This window comes from Peromyscus maniculatus, chromosome 1, assembly GCF_049852395.1.
Source record: "Peromyscus maniculatus bairdii isolate BWxNUB_F1_BW_parent chromosome 1, HU_Pman_BW_mat_3.1, whole genome shotgun sequence".
In the NCBI taxonomy this organism is placed as follows: Eukaryota; Metazoa; Chordata; class Mammalia; order Rodentia; family Cricetidae; genus Peromyscus; species Peromyscus maniculatus.
Window position 1 is genome coordinate 26,628,339 of NC_134852.1, and position 19,321 is coordinate 26,647,659.

Here is a 19,321-nt window from a genome sequence, read left to right on the forward strand (position 1 = left end):
ACATCCCACTTCACAAAAGCGTCTGTCAAATATGCTAAACCTATAGGCCAAAGATGATGCCCCAAGGTGCAGAGAAACCTTGGGCGACTGTCCAGGCAGTTGGTTGTTTTTGTCATAACTCATTTTTTAAAAGTAGCTTGTTTGCACTTCCTGTTTTACTAGTTAATATTATTTCCTTCTTGGGTCTCTGAGGGAGTTGAAGATGAGATAGTTATGGTTACAGTTTTCCTTGTTAAGAAATTTCAGAAAAGAATTTCACTAAGGAGGTGTAAGTTTATAGATTTCAAAGACACCATAAAATACTTTTCTGTTGGTAATACAAGATAGGATGGAAAGTGAATTAGGTACATTTTGGACTCAACAAAATAAGATAGATAAAGAAGCCATTTCTATGAATTAGTCGAATGCAGATAGACTAGACATTGTTGATGTATATTTTGCTTGTACATATTATATATAGTTATTGTACTAATGTATATAGTCTTTCTCATATTAGTTATAATTTTTTTAGACAAAAAAGGGGAAATGTGGTGACATTTTATTTATGCTTTAATAAAGTTTGCCTGGAGATCAGAGGAAAGCCGGCCACTATAGTAAACACAAAAGTCAGAGAGTGCACTTCCTTAATCCTATCACTTCGCAGGCAGGGTCTCTGTGTGTTCAAGGTAGGGAACAGAGCCAAGCATGGTGAAACATGCCTTTATTCCCAGTACCAACCAGAGAAGCCTGGAGGTCTGTACAGACAGACAGAAAGTGACTGAGCTGTGTAGGTATTGGAGGTGAGGTAGCTGGGCTAAGAGAGCCAAGGAGAGGGCAGAAAAGCAACACAATAAAGGCATGGGCAGACAGGAAGTAACTCGCATTTGGAATCTGCAGAGTTGGTAAGGTATGGTATGGTTGCCTGGTGGCTTTTCCTGATATAAAGCTTTCACCCCTATATTTGGCTGGGTGGTTTCATATAATAAAACCATTTTTGAAATTCATCTACACAGACACATAGGGAGAGATAGAGAAAGATATGGAGAGACAGTGGGACTGAGGAAGAATGAGAATGAGAGACAGAGACTGAGCAACACTGAGAGACACAGAGAGGGAGACACTATAAAGTGAACCAGAGGTGGTTACCACACATTCACACACCAGAACAGTCAAAGGGAATGAGACTCTCTCTGAGTGTGTGTGTGTGTGTGTGTGTGTGTGTGTGTGTGTGTGTGATTAATAGAATGACGCACAGCCTGTAGTCCTGCTAATACAACAATGGGTGGCTATCAAAAGAAATTCCATAAATCTAAAAGATGCTCAGTCCATGAGGCTGGATGACTCACCTGGTCTTTAGTAGATGGGGAATCGAAAGGAGTAGGCTCTAATGCCAGTGAAGGCGAACGAGCAGGCAAACATGCTAGGAAGTCAAGAGCAAGAAGGCAAAGTGCAAAGACTTTATCTGCAGTGTCTCTTTACAGGCTTTCAGCAGAAAGTATGGCCCAATTGAAAGTGTGTCTTCCTGCCTCAACACCCAGAATAAAGGAGTGAGTCTTCTTGCCTCAAGAACCAGATTAGAAGTGATTCTTCCTACTTAAAATTAATTAAAAATAATCCCTAACTGGTATGCATTTCATTTTCAGATTTTCATTCATCTCAAATATAGTCAAGTTGATAACCAAGAACAGCCTTTATGAGTCTACCTCTTGTCAACCTGTCTACTCAAGCATATATCCTTATGCGGTGATTAATTTCTAAATGAAAACAATAACTAGCTTATAACTAAACATAATTTATTTATCACACATGTAATTGCAAATGAAATATATATTTAACCTGGTTACAATTTTACCAAACATGCTAAAACTGTCCCCATAAAACCACAAAGTCATTATTAATTTAGAAGAGGTAGCAAGATTCCTTGAGAGATATTCTTTCAGTATCTCAAACTGAAATATAATAATCATTAGTATTCTCTTGATTGATGTTACATCCTATGATAAAGAAATAAGAAGAAAACACAAATATCTGTATGAGCACATTCTTAAAAAAATACAACAGAATAACTCATGTCAACTCTAATCCATCTTTCTGAAATTGTTCACATGCTTTAGCTAGTATTTGTAATTACCTTCTCCTATGATTGATGGACCAGCCTGACTCCATCTTAATATCAGAAACCATCTTTTCATGGTGTCAAAAGAAGTTTGTTTCTATTTACTGTAAAACTTAAGATTCTGGAACTGAACATGTTCCATGCCCTAACCCTAGACCTCTACCCTCAGAAGCAAAGTTGTTCTGCCAAGTACCTACATCATCAAAGTTCCTCTGGAACTCCTAAGCCCTGGAAAGCCTTTCCCCTATTTTGGGAGGATATAAAAACCCCATTGCCCCCTTTTTTCCTTGGTCTTTTCTCAAACCTGCTTTTAGGGAGGAACCTATTATGGCAGAAATTAAAACTTACATAATTTGACTAAATTTTGAATACATGGCTTTTACTCTCATTCAGTGAGAATGAAACTACACATCCTTGGCTCTTTTCATGGAGCTGTGACCTATATGTTCATTCTGGTGAGTCTGTGTCTTTTGTTATCTGCCTGTATTAACATGTTGCAGTCTCCCATTGTCTTTAATTATAAAACAAGGTGGAATCTAGAGTAGTCCTAAAGGATTTCCTGCTTAACAGCCATAACCTTTCTTACTTCCATTGTGGAGCAACAATCCAATTTCACCTTGGTAATCTTGATCAATCACCTCTCCTATCCTGCGGCATTGGTTGTGTCTGCACGTAAGAAGGAGCCTCTATCCTGTCTATGTGTCTTTGTGACACAGAGACCCAGCTGAGCATCCGGTCTGCCCTGTGTCCTCAGTGCTCTGGGAAGGTAAGATTTACTCCATGAAGGAAAAGGACAGTCTTTGAAGACTGCAAAGGGACTAGCTAAGTGATGACTAGGGATGAAGATAAATCCTGTATCACTAATGCCACCAGTCAATTGCCTGATCCAGGAGAATGTTCCAGGAGCCATGGTGTGAGGAGTTTCATGTACTCAGTGTTGGGGTAGAGGCGATCTGTGTGTTCTTGAAAAGTCTGTTAGCTCCTTCTATCTGTGGAGGGCTTCAAAGTAACCTTCAGCATTATGTGTTGGTTGAGCTGTGTGTTCAGTGAGCACATATCCCCCCGATCTTCCTGGGTCACCTTTGCCCTTTGCCTAGGTCATTCCCTGGTAGTAATCCTGTATTGCCCTATGAGAGATGCCAAGAGAGGCGACTTTAGTGTTCCCCATGTGTTCTCAGAAAAAAGGAAGGAGCCAGTAGGTCTGAACAGAATCTAGGGAGGAAGCTCTGGATTAGTGGAGACAAAAATAGAAATGAGTTGGCTAGGCAAGGTCATGGCTCAGGAAAACAATTTTCTGATTTTTAATGGTGTGTCCTGATATCACCCCATGGAGATCACTGGGAGAATGACAATCTCACGTCTAGGGCTACAGTAGGCATGGTCAACAAGTCAACAGTGAACTGCCCTGAGACCCTCAGCACAGGTGGGATGTAGGGCCTGTCATCAGGTTCACTGTGCTCTTCAGAACTCCTAATTCCTTCTAGTGTAGGTTGGATCTACACAAGGTTTCAGATTTTTCTAAGGAAGTCCATGACAAGAATTGAAATAGTGTACATCCAGAGGATAGGCACCTTCAGAAGGAGCCCTGTGCTTAGAAAATTTCAGAGGAAAATCCTAGAACATTTCTCTCGAGAATCTAATACAGGGGCTGCACATGCACTTTCTGGCCCATCATTGGTGTCTAAAGCCTTCCTTTTCTTTGTCCACATGTTGCTGAAGGGTCTGTTTTCTAGTACAAAGAACACTGATTCAAATTGACATGTCTTCTGCTCTTCCCAATACACTGTTGTATTCTTTTCTCCTGAGCATAGCAGTTTAGGAAAGAGTAAATTGTCCATTTCCTTCTGGGGCTGTATCATAGTGTAGCACTGAAGGAAGTCAAGGTAGAAAACATGCTGCTTGCTGGCTCATACACAGGCTCACACTCTGGCTCATGTTTAGCTTTCTATCTCATACATTCAAGGACCATCTGCATATGGATGGTGCTGCCCAAAGAGGCTTGGTCCCTCCTGAGCCAATTAAGACACTCCATCAAGACATGTCCACAGCCTAACTTGATAAAGATGGGCCATAGACATGAAGTTGCAGTTACTCAGTTGGGACACTTTTTCCACCAATATGACTTTGGGCTGTGTCAAGGTGACTGTTAATGCTAACTAGTACACTGTTTGAAACTGTTAAGTTCTTCTCCTCCACAAGGATGCTACTTGGAAGTTCCCCATTATCCAAGTAAGTGTCTCTCTCAGTTCCCAACAGTCCTCACTTGTGCTGATGTTCACAGAATCTTTAAACTGGACACTCAGAGCCAGGACACAGCTTAGGGTCATCTACCCCAGCTTTCACTTTTCCCACTTCCTGGATCCTCAGTCCAGAGATGCTCTAATATCCACTACAGACATTGTAAAGAGTTAATGAAACCTAAGTTCCATCCTGACTCAGAACAGGCCTCCTTTCATAGTCAACACCTGCCTCTGGAATCAGAGCAGAAGCCAATCACCAGGTGAGAAACGACAGGAGCTGGGAGCATTGGGGGTAAAAGAACATGAGTATGGTTCAAAGCTCTGGATGTTCTTTCTGGGTCATGGTGATCAGGAAAGCAAATGGTGGGGGCATGAAGGCATGAGTTAGTGATAGAAAGAAAAATATACTTGGCCTAAAGTACAGTCTCTTTACATGGGAGAAAGCCCCAGCCACATCCTAGATATGGCTCTAGGAGCTAGGCCCTGAGATAGAACCAGTCCCTGGAAACCCTGACTCATCTCTACCCCAGGTGCCAGCCAGCAGGGAAGACTCCTGACAACAGGCTCCCTCACCTATACCCCCCATTCAACCTTGAATCAACAAGACCCATGCCCTACCTCAATACCTATCCCCCTATGACCCTAGTGGCTTCCTCAGACACAGAATCCATCAGCTTTGATTGGACCAATAGGTGAATGACTCATCTCTCACCTAGAGGGTCCTGCCTCTAGGACCTAGGCCCTGGGACACATACAGTCTCTGGGAACCCCACACACATCACTTCCCCAGTTGCCAAGGAGCAGGGAAGACTCCTGTGGGCAGACTCATCCATCAACGCCCCCCCTTTGGACCCTGCAATCTACAAGACATACACCCTATTGCAAACATACCCATTCCGCTGCTATCCCAGTGACTTCCTGAGACATAGAAACTGCCAGCTCTCATTGGACCAAGAACCCAGACAAGACCAAGAGCAGCTCCCTGGATACAGAAACTGGCAGCTCCAATGTAACTAAAGCTAAGATGGGACCCAGAGTGGCCTTCTGAGACACAGACACAGCAAGCACAAATTGGACCAATAGCAGCTCGCTCAGACACAGGCACCTTTTGCACCTATTGGAGGAAGAGATGGATAGATGCCAGTGCCTAAATACGTACAACGACATAAAAAGCAATATGGCCTGACAAGAACCTAGCCCTTCTACAAAAGCAAGACCTGAACATCACAATGTTGAAGAAACAGAAGAAAGTGAAGTTAAAAATAACTTCATGAAGACACTAGAGGGCTTTAAAAAAAAGAAATGAATTTTTCTCTTAAAGAAATTGAGGACAAGACAAAAAATTAGAAGAAATCAATAAATTTCTTAAAGAAAGCCAAGAAAACCATGAAAAGGCAATTAAACATGTGAAGGAAACAGCTCAAGATTTGAAAAGTGAAATAGAAACCATGAAGAAGACACAAACTGAGGGAATGCTGAAAATACAAAATCTGAATAAATGAACAAAAATACAGGTGCAAGTATAATCGACAGAATACAAGAGATGGAAGAGACAGAGAGAATCTCCAGTATAGGAGATACAATAGAGAATATAGATTCAACATTCAAAGAAAACACACTGTCCAGGAAATCTGGGATACCATGAAAAGGCCAAAACTAAAAATAATAGGGATAGAAGGAGAGGAATACCAACTCAAAGGCACAAAAAATACATTCAACAAAATCATGGAAGAAAACTATCCCAACGTAGAGAAGGAAATACCTATGAAGATACAAGAAGCTCACAGAATACCAAATAGACCAGACCCCCAAAAAAGTCCCCTCGCCACATAATAATTAAACCACTAAAAATACAAAAAGAAGAAAAATATTAACAGCAGCTAAGGAAAAAGGGCAAGTGACTTATAAAGGCAGACCCATCAGAATAACACCCCATTTCTCAATGGAGACTTTGAAAGCCAGAAAGACCTGGACAGATGTAATACAGACACTAAGAGACCATGGATGTCAGCCTCGACTAATATGCCCAACAAAATTTTCAGTCACTATAGATGGAGTGAACAAGACATTCCAAGACAAAATCTGAATTAAACAACACCCATTCAGCCCTACAGAAAGCACTGGAAGGAAAATTTCAAACCTAAGGAATTCAGATAAACCCACAAAATACATGCAATAGATAACCCCACAGCAGTAAACCTGAAAGAAGAGAAGTACACACATGCTACCACAAAAAATAACAGGAATCAACAATCACTGGTCATTAATATCCCTTAATATCAATGGATTTAATTCACCTATTAAAAGACAGAGTCTATCAGAATGGATATGAAAGCAGGATCCATCTTTCGGCTGCATACAAGAAATACACCTCAACTTCAAAGATAGACACTACGTCAGAGTAAAAGGCTGGGAAAAGTCTTTCCAATCAAATGGACTAAAGAAGAATGCTGGTGTAGCTATCCTAATATCTAACAAAATAGACTTCAAAATAAAATCAATCAAAAGAGATCAAGAAGGATATGACATACTTATCACAGGAAAGATCCACCAAGATGAAGTTTCAATTCTGAACATTATGTCCCAAATACAAGGGTACCCACATATGTAAAAGAAATATTACTAAAGCTTAAATCACATATAAAACCCCACACATTAATAGTGGGAGACTTTAACACCCCACTCTCACCACTGGGCAGATCTGCAAGATCAAAATTTAACAGAGAAATAAGGGACCTAACTGATGTAATGACTTAAATGGATTTCATTAATATCTATAGAGCATTCCATCCTAACAAACAGGAATATACCTTCTTCTCAGCACCCCAAATGCAGATCTCAAGGCAGTAACTGAAGTAGAAAGCATGGAGTAATGATGATTTCTCCATTGACTGATCAGCTTGCTTTTTTATACAACCCAGGAACTCCTGACAAATCTTGGCAATGTTAAGTGGACAATTCTTCAGTTGTGGTCTCTTCTCTTCAGTTCACTCCAGTTTGTGTGAAGTTGTCAGAAAACAAAAGCACAGTCATAGACTAAAAGGATACCTCCAATTGTTAGCATGTTTTTAGAATAATTGCCTGATTTCATTATTTTTTCATGGTAAGACATGTCATAACAAGTGGGAGCAATGATTTCTCCCAAGTTACAATCTTACTGTTAAAGGGATTAGGTCACACATACTGGTGATGGTGTAGAGGAAGAGGAATCCCTTATACAGCTGCTAGTGCTATAGATTATTAAAATCATCACTAAGAACCATGCATGTTCATGACAGCTAGTCCACTTCTCTGGATATCAAAGGAAATGATATTGATATAATAGATTCTGTCTCCTGACCAGTAGAATACATACAACTGCCATTGAAACACAGCACTCTGAATAGACTAGCAATGTCTACATAGGAGGGACTGTGAAGACTGGAGGGGTAAACTTAGGCTGGAGAGTTGTGATGCAAGCACAATTTGAGTGAACAACAATATCTAAAGACCTGCATTGTACATCATCCACTTTATTACATATAGTGGATAACCAATACAGGTGAGGACCTCAAATCTCCAAACACAAAGCAATGATGTGGATGTTGACAAATCAACCAGACTTGAGCATTATATTTAAATCCTGCTTAGAAAATATCATATGTCATAAATATATACAACTGTGAAATAAATGAAGATTTTATTTTAAAAGGAAATATTTATTAAGTGCCATTATTTGATCATTGAATATTCCATAATCTGCTGGATTATCAACAGACATAACCAAAATAAAAATATCTTTCTCTGGGTATCCTGGAACTTGCTCTGTAGACCAGCCTGGCCTCAAACTCAAAGAAACTTGCTTACCTCTGGCTACAGAGTTCTGGGATTAAAGGCCGGTACCATCACCCCTGGCATATATTTTTATTTATTCTTCTCATACAATGCATCCTGATCACAGTTTCCCATCTGCTTACTCCTCCCAGCCCCCAGCCCCCCTCTCCACCAGATCCATTGCTCCTCTGATTTTCTTGAGAAAAGAGCCTCCCAGGGATATCACCTGAGCATGGCATGAAAACATTCAATAAGACTAGGCACAAACCCTCATAGCAAGGCTGGGTGAGATAACCCAGTGAAAGGAAAAAGATCCCAAGAGCAGACAACAGGGTCAAAGACATCCCCACTCCCAGTGTTAGGAGTCTCACAAAAAATACTAAGCTAACAAGCAAAACTAATATGCAGAGGACCTAATGAAGGGACATGCAGACCTCATTATTGCTGCTTCAGGCTCTCTGAGCCCCTATGAGTCATTCTTAGTTTTTTTTGGGCCAAGTTATCCTCCTAGTATTCTCGGCCCATCTGATTCCTACATTCCCTCCTCTCCCTATTCTTCAGGGTTCCCTGAGCTCCAACGGGAGGATCCCAATGGAGGTGTCCAGTTTAGGCTTTGCCTAATGTTTGGCTGTGGGGCTGGTGGACATGTGAGAGGAACATCAGGTGGCCATTAAGTTTCAAGAGATTAGACCACCAGGAAGGAAGGCACTGATGGGCGAATCTTACATAGGCAAGGCCCTGAGGGCTTTGGCTCTGGACTGTCTCTTGCTATTGCTGTGCCTTTACATGGTTGCTGCATTTCTCTGGTCTTACATTTTTCTCTGGTATCTGGCATGATGTAAATGGGGGTAGGGAGATCTCCACTGCCTTTAATGTAGTGGGATTGGAAATATTCTGCTCTACTTGGCATGTTTCCTATGGATTATTATGAAGATGATTTCCTCTTAAGGTGTACTCTTTAACTGAAGCAGTGATTTTATACTATAATAGTGTTAGTGTAAATGGGATTTGATGACTAAGAGTTTTTGATAAATATAGTGAGGGACTGTGACAGAGGTCATCTGAGTGGGAAATTAACATAGGTAAAGGTAGGATTAGTGTTGCCCAGCCTTGACAAAGCAGGGGCTGCAAAGGATAGAAAATAAGAACAAGGAAGAGTCACACAGCTAAGACTCATGAGTTTACCTTGAAGAGCTATATAGATTGTGGGTTTGGTTAGGGATTAAGAAAAACAATTGGGTCTCAGGAGCCAGGCTGGCTCAAGTTCATTTAATCTTGATGAATGTGTTCATGAGTTTCAGTGGGCATCATAGCTGAAAGAACAGTTTCAATAAGGACTTCATGTAACTACAAAACAAAGAATTGAGTGCCTAGTAAAGATAATTGCACAGGACTCTAAAAAATATGAAAAGTGAAACTAGTAACCTGTTTTCCTGGCAATCAAAAAAACCACTCCCTATGCAAACAGCCATGGATGAAAGGATCTTGGTTTTGTTTTGTTTTTTTATTTTTTCAAGACAGGGTTTCTCTGTATAATTTTGGTGCCTGTCCTGGATCTTGCTCTGTAGTCCAGGCTGGCCTGGAACTCACAGAGATCCTCCTGTCTCTGCCTCCCTAGTGCTGCGATTAAAGGCATGTGCTACCACTGCCCAGCAAGGATCTTGGTTTTGTGAGAAGTCTAAAAAATGAATGTTTAACTGAATGTGGGTTTCTCAGAAAGTACATAAATATGCGACTAAGAAATGTACTGAGATTGACTTGTTCCAGAAAAATATGGTTTTATGATGATCATATAGTAACTGTGTACCATTTGATTATGGGGAAAATCCTCCTATTTGTAATCAACTTGGTGTGGTGACTATAAACAGGGTGGCTAAAAATAAAGAGCAGATGAGAAGCACTTATTCCTCAGGAAAGTAGTCTGTGTGTTTTTTTCTCACTGACTCTGCATCTCATTGCCAATGTCTTTGATGTGCAAAAGGCGGGTCCCTCTGCAGTGGGTCTCTGCATCTGCTCCCATTAGCCACTGGAGGAAGCCTCTCTGATGATTTATATCAGCACCTTTCTTACTTGTCATTTGATGAGATGGGAATCTCTAGAAAGCCACTGCTATGTATTGACTGAACCCAAAACAGGCCTCCCACCTCTTCCTACCTGCAGATGGAGTCACAGATGCTGTAATTTGAGCCCAGCAATGTGCCTCTCTAGTGGGGCCAGTGCAGTCCTAAAATGAGAGGAAGAACAAGAATAAACCAACATTGTTTCTGACACCTAGTGCTTGTATACTCTAAGTGCTTACTCTGAGTGAGACAGCTATTAAAATCATAAACACTGAAAGACCCCCGGCTGAGATCTTTCTCCGGGAGAGACCCCAAACCCAAGGAACACACCGAAACCACAGATCAGATGCAAAAGCAAGAGGGTTTATTTAGACCAGGTACCTGGGGCGAAGTCTCTTGGAGGACTTGCGCCCTTTCCTAGGGCAAGGGGGACTTTTTATGGGATCCCAGGGGCAGAGGCGCGGTTACAGAAGCGAGAAGCATAGTTACAGGGTCCCTATTGGTTGTTTCAAAGAAGGCCAGGGTGAACTTGGGGTCATATGTGTGTGGCTGATTTGGCCTTGTCCAGGCCAGCTGCTTATTCCTCAAGGCCAGGGGCCCGCCATAAAATATCAACTGTCTTACTCCCAAGGCTGCTGACCACAGTTATCTCTCTCAAGGCTGGCCATAGCTATCTCTGTCAAGGCCGGGTAGCTGGCTATGGCTGTGAACTCCTGTTTTTCTGATTCCTGCAGAATGGCGTTTCTAAGGCCAAGTTATTGGGGGGGCATAACATCGGCCCAACGCCCCATATCCTCATAATGGAGCGGGGGTCTTTCATTCCCCCATTTTCTTTTGTACCAAATGAAATCTTTCATTTTAGGATGGAGAATAAGGGGTTAGCTCTATCTCTGACTGTCTGAGCCTCTGATATTGTTTGGTTAGGATCAAAGCCTGGGCAACAGAAACCTTATCCTTGATGAATTGCACCAATCTGTTGAGGATGTATGACCCAAACAATAAAATGAGCAGGAGGACGATTAGGGGGCCCATAATGGTGGAGACAAGGGTCATAAACCACGGTGACCTTTGGAACTATCTTTTAAATCATTTTTGTTGAGCATGGCTACTTGGAGCTGTCTGAATTGGCCGGTCTCCATAAGGGCTGCAGTCCCTGTATCTACCCCAGCAGCTATTTTGTTTATGGTAATTTTTTCCAGTAACAGGGCCAGCGTCAGGGAAACAGGCTCTCTGGTGATGTCCCTCCTTATGTCAGGAGGACTATTAGGGGGATCAAGGGGACCCCCGGGTGAGTCTTATCTTTAGTGGGTTTGGAGAGCGTTGAACTAGATGTCTCGGTGCCCTCAGCTTCGTCGGGTTCCTTGGCAGTCTTTACATGTGACGTGTGGACCCAAGCCGCTGTCCCGTCAACCTCGGCTCTAGGTTCCTGGATTGATGGCGTCGGACCTAGACAGAGTCCCCAATCTTGAATGGGTGAGGCATCACCGGGCGGTTCAGTTGCTCCCGGCAGGCAGGGGTTTTTGCACCGTCTTTTGCATCAATTGGAGGGCTAGTGGCAAAAGAGGAGATATCAGAGTAAAGGAAATTTACAATTGGTGGGGGAGCCCCATACATGATCTCGAACGGGGTTAGGCCATGAGGCCCAGGAGTGTTCCGGGCTCGGTAAAGGGCTAGGGGGAGTAGGAGCACCCAATCTCTAGTGCCAGTTGCAAGCGTTAATTTGGTTAAAGTCTCCTTAATGGTTTTATTTGCACGTTCTACCTGTCCTGAGCTCTGGGGGCTGTATGCACAATGAAGTTTCCAATCGATCCCCCGTAGCCTGGCCACCTCCTGACTTACCTGGGAGACGAAGGCGGGCCCATTGTCTGACCCCAATATCTGGGGTATTCCATACCTGGGAAAGATGTCATCTAGGAGTTTTTTGGTTACCACGTTAGCGGTCTTTTTTTCTTGGTAGGCAAGGCCTCTGTCCATCTATGATGTAAGCGTGTCGCTCGGGGCTTTATTTCGCCCCCATTTTCTTTGTTAGTTCCTGGTCCTCCGGGCTTCCGCCATCCGGAGGGCCTGGGTCAGCGCGATCAGCTCTGCCTTTTGGGCCGATGTTCCAGGTGGCAGTGGTGAGGTCCAAACTATCTCCGATTCGGTGGTGACGGCTGCTCCAGTCCTCCGTTCTCTTTCTTGGAGGAAGCTGTTCCCATCCATGAACCAGGCAGCAGGGTTGCGGGGTTGAGGGAGACAACTGGTCTGCACACCATTCGATCTGAGGGCTGCTGGACCAGAGCTTTTACCGCATGGGAGGATAACACAGTTAATGGCTGTCCCAAAGTCAGTTTCCCTGCATCCTTGAGCAAAACAGCAATGGCTACCACATGTAGACAGGGGGGCGGGCCATCCTGCAGCTACCGGGCTTTCATGGCCCCAGTCTCTGTATCAACATTTCTTTTGCAAAGCCTGAGTTCTCGTCCACGAACAGTTTAAAGGGCTAGGACTTGTAGGGGGCTCCCTTTGGGTCCTGTCCAGATGTCAGCTGAACCTTTTTTTTTTTTCTCGGTGGTCCTTTGATACCTCCTGTTACCTGTGGCCCCCTGGACCAAAGCTGTGCGGTCATTGAGAGAGCCTCCGGTATGGGTCAGGACTGAATGTTGAGCCCCGGTGTCCACTAGGAAGGTCACTGGCTGCCCCCTAATCTTGAGAGTTATCCTAGGTCGGGGGGAGGGGGTCTCCTGGCCTTGACCTCCCCAATCTTCCAGATTGAGGACCCTTGGCTTAGGTCTCCGAGACCCTTGAGGCTTTTTTTGATCAGTCACGAGCCCAATGTCCTCTCTGTTTACAGTAAGCACTTTGTCTTTGTCAAGCAGTGTTCTTTTTTTGATCTCCCGTCCTAACTTCCTAACTCCCTCTCTGACCTGTCCCTGAGACATTACAGTGGCCAGGACTTTTTTGTTTGTTTTTCCTCTCCCTCCGTGTCTCTCTAAGTCCTTTTTTTAAAAACGCGCTGCCGGCGTCTCTTTCTGGTAACCTGAGCCCAATCGGTAGGGGGTTAGAGCCCCTGGAGACCCGCTAAGAGCAACTGGCCAGAGATGTAGGTGTTCCCTACCTTCGCTGCTTTGTCCCGCCTTCCTCGTAGGCGACCGGCAATTGGGGAGGAAGCAGGAACTCATCCTCCGCTGTTTGGGGGCCGCTGCAGGAGCCGCCGGTCCCTCCGGCGCTGTCGGGGGGGTTGTAACACTCGGGGCGGGGTGACTCGGCGTCCATGGGTGACGCCGCCCCCTAGTCACCTTCCCCATATTGGGCCGGAGCCGGTCGTGGCACATCGCTGTGGGTCGCCGGCCAGGGGGCGGTCCCTCGCCGACCCCATCCCCGGCCCCGCCTGCGTGTCCCTGCCACATCCCGTGTCCGCCTGCGCCGCCGCTGCCGACTGTGCCGCTCGGCCGCCCATCGCGCTATCCACCGCCCCTCCGAGCGAGCGGCTGTGGGGCGTTGCCGGGACCGAGGCCGCCTGCGCCGCCGCTGGCTCCCCGCCGCCCGGGTCCGGCTGGTCGCCGGCCCCGCCCCTGGCCCCGCCTGTGCCGCCGCGGGCCTCCGCCGCCCGGGTCCCGGCCAGCCGCGCCGGGGGCCGCCGCGCGCGCGCGCGCGCCGCCGGAGGGCAGGTCCGAGCCCGAGTAGGCGCGGGTGCGGCCGTTGGCGGCGGGGCCACTCTGCTTGGTGCCCATGTCCGCGCCGCCCCGGGCCTCCGCGATCAGATTCCCCTGGTCTGCACCAGCTCCAAGTCCGCTGTTAGGCGCCACGCGGAAAACCACGGCCCGGCGGGGCGGACTCCTCCGCCCGCACGGGAGACATGGACAGCCGGGGAGAGCGGGGAGTGAGGGGAGCCCCCCCCAGCGCCGTCCCGGACCCCCGCGACCGCGCCGCGGCCGCGCGGACGGGAGGAGGCGCGGGGAGCTCCGGCACCCGCCGCCGCCACCGCCATCACCGCTGACGGCCTGCGGGGACTGGGCAGGGGGCGTCCCGGCGCCCTAGCTTCCCGGCAGCCCCGCCTGCGCGTTTCCTTTTCCCGCACCCGCCTGCAAGCCTGCCCGCGCGCCCGCCTGCGCCGGAGCAGCGGCCCGCGGGGAGAGGAAAAGACTTGCTGGTGTGGGGTTAGGGAGGAACAGGGAGTGGGAGGGATCCGCCGATCTGGCTTCCTCGGCTCCGGGATTCGGCGAGCGCTGCTGCCGCCGGGGGGCTGAGGGGAAGAGAAACGGCTTAACCCATGGGGGAGGTTCTGTTGTCAGGAGTCTCCACATGGCAATGTATGGGACCTGGTCCGGGTGGCCATGGGGACTGGAAGCAAAAACTTTTTTTTTCCACCTGTGAAATAAGACTGAGGTTAAAGGTTTCCTGACGAGGCCATCCTACATCCATTTTAACCCAATCGGCCTCGCAAAGAGTGATCTATTTTTTTTTTCTTGATTACGACTCCTTTGTTGTTGGCTCGTGTCTTTCTTTACGTCTGACCAGTGTTTAAGCATGAGGCTCAAGGGGGTGATGACAGTCTGTCCTATGGCTGTTTTTAAGAGGAGAACGGTTAAACAGAAAACAAAAAAAAAACGACAGACCAATATAAATAAGACTAAAACTCGCTGCGCGGCTTCGGTTCCAAACCGAAAGCAAAACCAGAAAAACCGTGCCCCCAGAGGGGTCTTCAGACCGTGCCACAGAGGGCACTTCAGATGAACCGTGGAACGTCTTCCAGGTTCCCAGATTCCCCTAGGACGTCTCCCAGGGTTCAGTGGCGAAGTCCAGACCCGTCGGTCCCCCCTTTCAGATCCACTGACACAGACAGATTATCAGACGCAGGCGCGGAGACAAACAAACAACATTTAACACTCAGACAAACAGACAACCCTCAGACTGGACAGGGATGACATAAATCAAGGCCGGCCGGCTTACCTCCTGATGGTGGGTCGGTGGTCCCAGGGAGGGGTCTCAATCCCCGTACGGGCCACCAAATGAAAGACCCCCGGCTGAGATCTTTCTCCGGGAGAGACCCCAAACCCAAGGAACACACCGAAACCACAGATCAGATGCAAAAGCAAGAGGGTTTATTTAGACCAGGTACCTGGGGCGAAGTCTCTTGGAGGACTTGCGCCCTTTCCTAGGGCAAGGGGGACTTTTTATGGGATCCCAGGGGCAGAGGCGCGGTTACAGAAGCGAGAAGCATAGTTACAGGGTCCCTATTGGTTGTTTCAAAGAAGGCCAGGGTGAACTTGGGGTCATATGTGTGTGGCTGATTTGGCCTTGTCCAGGCCAGCTGCTTATTCCTCAAGGCCAGGGGCCCGCCATAAAATATCAACTGTCTTACTCCCAAGGCTGCTGACCACAGTTATCTCTCTCAAGGCTGGCCATAGCTATCTCTGTCAAGGCCGGGTAGCTGGCTATGGCTGTGAACTCCTGTTTTTCTGATTCCTGCAGAATGGCGTTTCTAAGGCCAAGTTATTGGGGGGGCATAACATCGGCCCAACGCCCCATATCCTCATAATGGAGCGGGGGTCTTTCAACACTTATAAATTGTAATGGATGCTGGGAAGGGAAAAACTAGCAGGAGGGAGGACAATAAATTAGGTTGAAGATCCTTCTTTGGGTGTTCCAGGGAAGCTTCAGATTGGTGTCTCATCAACTAAGACATAGGATAAGCAAGGACTGAACAAAGCAATGGGGAAAAGAACTTACATCAGGTCACCAGATCTCTCCAGAGCTGGGTAAGTGGTTGAGGGAAGATGCAGCAGGTCATACAGATCTTTGAAGGTCAGAGTCACTGGTCCTAGATCACTGACCCAGGCAAACAGGGAAGGAGACACCATTGTTAGAAAATGGGGAACCTGACCTAAGAGGAAGCCCTTGGGCTTCAGATATTCACAAGTCTGGCCCACTAAGTGGCAATGGTTGTCACTGTGTCCAGAATGGTGAAGGCTGATGGCTGTGACCAAGCAGGCTGGTGAAGAGGGAGAGCATCACTAAAAGGGTTCCCTGTAGAAATCTGGCCTGGCCTATCTCCTAGCCATGTAAGAGAAGCTGTGCCAGACAAGCCAGGGAGGGAGGTGATGGAGGGAGTGGACAAGGCTAGAAGCCAGTGGGCCCATGGCTGCTCAAGCTGGGTAGTGGATGGAGCTGAGGGAACATGCATTTCTAGTCTTCCCCTATACCTGTGCTCAGGCAAGGACACCAGGTGCAGAGAGTTGGGGGGTGGGAGTGGTGCTCCAAGCTTCCAACTTGCCTGATACTGTTGGGAGCCAGTTTGAATGGGAATGTGGGCATCAGTAGTGCTGAGCAGATGCAGGATTGTGGAGCCCTTTAACTAGAAGTGGGGAAGCCTGTGGTCTGATCTGTCCTTGAAGCTCAGCTGGAGGGAACAGAGGCAATCTATGAGGCTCACTCCTAGAAAGGGACAAGCTTATGCTTGACCTGACCCAGACCCCTAAGAGTTTCTTTTTCTGTCCAGCTGGAGATTCTGCAGAGGGGCAAGGGAGGCCAATTAGACACTTCCGTGGTACAGTTGCCTCAGGAGGGCACAGGGGCTGAGGAACTGCAAACATAGTCACTGTTCTCATCACTCTAAATTTCTTTAGATTTTCAAGTAAGGGTTCAAGTGCAAAATGCTTTGTCAGTATCAGAGTACAGAGTAGAGCATTAGTGCCCCGGAGCAGAATCTTTTGCTCTAAAAGCTCCTCACCTGCAGTTTCTGTGCTCCTTGACGGTTGGGGCAGATTTCATTTTTCTGCTCTTTACTCCTGTCCAACTTGGAAGGGCCTCTCAACTCCTCTTATGGAATACTGTCCAATGCCTGTTAATACATATGCACAGCCACATTATTCCACTTGTCCAACAGTCCCTTCCATTTCAAACTTGTGACAGTTTTGGAGATCAACTGCTGAATTATCCCTCCAAATCACTCCCACTACATCTCATATTACACTTCTCCTATATAAAGTTTGAGAAACACAAAAGGATACCCACATCCTAAGTCTTAGAAGTCAACTCCCAAAGGAAAAAATTTCCCATTTGAATAGATACTATTGAAGATGATGGACAGAGGCTGAGCAATTTCTGACTAAAAGGCAAAAGTCTCCACCTCCTCTTCTGTCAAATAAGAATGAAGGATCATGTATTACCATGACCACAATGCCTTTGCATTTTAAAATCTGAAAGTGCATCTCTTACAATGAAGTCATATTTAGAGGTACAGTTCACACTGATTTGAAGATCCAAGTGAGAAGAACTACCATTAAAAAAAAAAAAGACCTTGCAGCTACAGTAAGAAGAAAAATCAAGAGTGGAAAAATTCACAAAAGATGGTTTTTAAATAAATGGACAGTCAGAATTTCTGAACGATATATTAGAGTTCAGCTATGTGGGTTGGAAGCTGATACACCTTGGAAAAAATCCTGAATTAGATTTAAACAGATTAAGAACCCCCATGGGACCCCCTGGTTCACTTACAAATCAGAAATTCATTAATTAGAAATTTTTCTTTTGGGGCCAGCACTCCGGAGGCAGAGGCAGGCATATCTTTGTGAGTTCGAGGCCAGCCTGGGCTACCAAGTGAGTTCCAGGAAAGGTGCAAAGCTACACAGAGAAACCCTGTCTCGAAAAACCAAAAAAAAAAAAAAAAATTTCTTTTGGGTGAAGAACAAACTTTAACAGAAATAGCGTTTTTGTGTGCTGCTCCACGTGAACATCAGCCCTTTGAAAGAGTTTGCTCTTCCCTCCAGCAGGACAAGAACACCCAAGGGCACAGTAGTGCAGGTGTTCAAGGAGCAACTAAATCAGCACAAAGAGTCTATGAGGTAAAAGCTCCTCCATGATTGTTCCTTTGCGAACTTGCAGAGGCCTGAACACAAGTAAATGGTGGCCCCAGCCACCCTAGTCACTGCAGAGTATGCATGGGGAGCAGCCACACGGGGAGAGCACCCCACTCTACACCCTCCCACTGCTATGTGTCTGGGCAAAACAACCTGAGCTCTCTGGTGGGGAGGAGCCTATGAATCTTTCTGGGCCCACCCCTCTCAGTTTTTCCTCCTTTTCCACTGGGAAAGCAGAGAAAAGATCTATAAAAGGAAAGCGAAGTGGGTTCAAGCAGCCCTGCCAACACATGGACAGCTCCACCAAACCAAGCTCCTTAGGAAAGGCTTCCAGGACAGATGGTAGGGCCAGACTCTCTGGCTGTACTGAGTCACCCACAAAGCAATCCGCCACCTTGCAGACACTTGGGACCCTGCAACAGTGTATGAAAGTCGAAGGTCAAAATGTCTACCTTCAGGGTTCGTGGCTCCCACATGTGGCTGCCAATCACCAGTCTAACCACTGCCTTGCTGGCTGCGGATCCAGACGGGGGCAGACTTGCAGCAGGTTCACTCCAAGGTCAGCCAGGAGTAGATCCTTCTGTTTTGTTATTTTTGTTTGTCGTTTTGTTTTTCAAGACAGAGTTTCTCTGTGTAGTTTTGGTGCCTGTCCTGGATCTCACTCAGTAGACCAGGCTGGCCTCAAATTCACAGAGATCTGCCTGGGACCCTTCTGTTTTAAAGGAATGGGATCTCAGAGTTGCCACTGCCATGGCCCACCCCCTTGAGAAGGAGGCCTGCTGGGTTGGAGAAGGGGCCTGGACTGGCAGAATCTCTGGCCGTTTCAGGCTGAAAGAGAAGCCAATGCCATATTTCAATTTCTTCCAGCAGTTTCCCCATCAGGGCCTGGTGCCAAGGTAAGGAAGAAACCCGGTCTCAGTCTTTTTCTGCACAGGGATATGGGAGGACAGCCGGGAGCTAGGGGTGGTGCTGGCCAGTTTGGCAGTTTGTTCCAGGAACTGTGGACAGAGTTGTGGGGGAGGGGTGCGGAGGGGGAGGGAATAAACAGCGAAGAGGAAACTCCATTGCCAGTACTTGGAAATTAGAAAGGGGCTGGAGTGTAGCTCAGTTAGCTTAGTGCTTGTTTAGCACTCACAGTGTCCTGGATTTGATCTCCAGATCCAGGACATGGAGGTGCATACCTGCAATACCAGCATGTGATAGGTGAAGATAACAAGAGCCGTTCAAGGTCATCTTTAGGGACATATGAAATGCGAGGTCACTGTGGGCTAC

General features: G+C 46.5%; 1 protein-coding gene and 1 long non-coding RNA gene across 5 annotated transcripts; both read right to left on the reverse strand.

The window, feature by feature from the left end:
- Positions 1–1,755: 1,755 nt before the first annotated feature.
- LOC143272492 (uncharacterized) lies at positions 1,756–19,012 on the reverse strand. Its single transcript, XR_013050129.1, has 5 exons — positions 18,502–19,012; positions 16,921–17,031; positions 15,921–16,019; positions 10,303–10,372; positions 1,756–1,973 (listed from the first exon to the last, which is right to left on the reverse strand). It is a non-coding gene; the product is annotated as an uncharacterized LOC143272492 (long non-coding RNA).
- Positions 10,551–15,131, reverse strand: LOC143272424 (uncharacterized). 4 transcript variants are annotated; one of them, XR_013049991.1, is made up of 3 exons: positions 13,306–13,480; positions 12,048–12,489; positions 10,551–11,757 (listed from the first exon to the last, which is right to left on the reverse strand). XR_013049991.1 is itself a non-coding variant. In XM_076567315.1 (2 exons), the coding sequence occupies exons 1-2, from the start codon at positions 13,645–13,647 to the stop codon at positions 11,655–11,657; spliced, it is 264 nt and encodes an 87-aa protein (XP_076423430.1). In that variant the 5' UTR covers positions 13,648–15,131; the 3' UTR covers positions 10,551–11,654. The 4 variants fall into 4 exon arrangements, 3 of the variants coding, with proteins under 3 accessions (XP_076423430.1, XP_076423472.1, XP_076423348.1); XM_076567315.1 differs by lacking the exons at positions 12,048–12,489; positions 13,306–13,480 and adding an exon at positions 13,487–15,131; XM_076567357.1 differs by lacking the exon at positions 12,048–12,489.
- Positions 19,013–19,321: the final 309 nt, after the last annotated feature.

Bases quoted from the DNA above. Each gene is read 5' to 3' on its own strand.
- LOC143272424 (XM_076567233.1), bottom strand. From the start codon at position 13,463: ATGGACGCCGAGTCACCCCGCCCCGAGTGTTACAACCCCCCCGACAGC. The intron at 12,490-13,305 runs GTAGGGAACACC...ATGCGGTAAAAG, and splicing joins GGCGGGACAAAGCAGCGAAG to CTCTGGTCCAGCAGCCCTCA.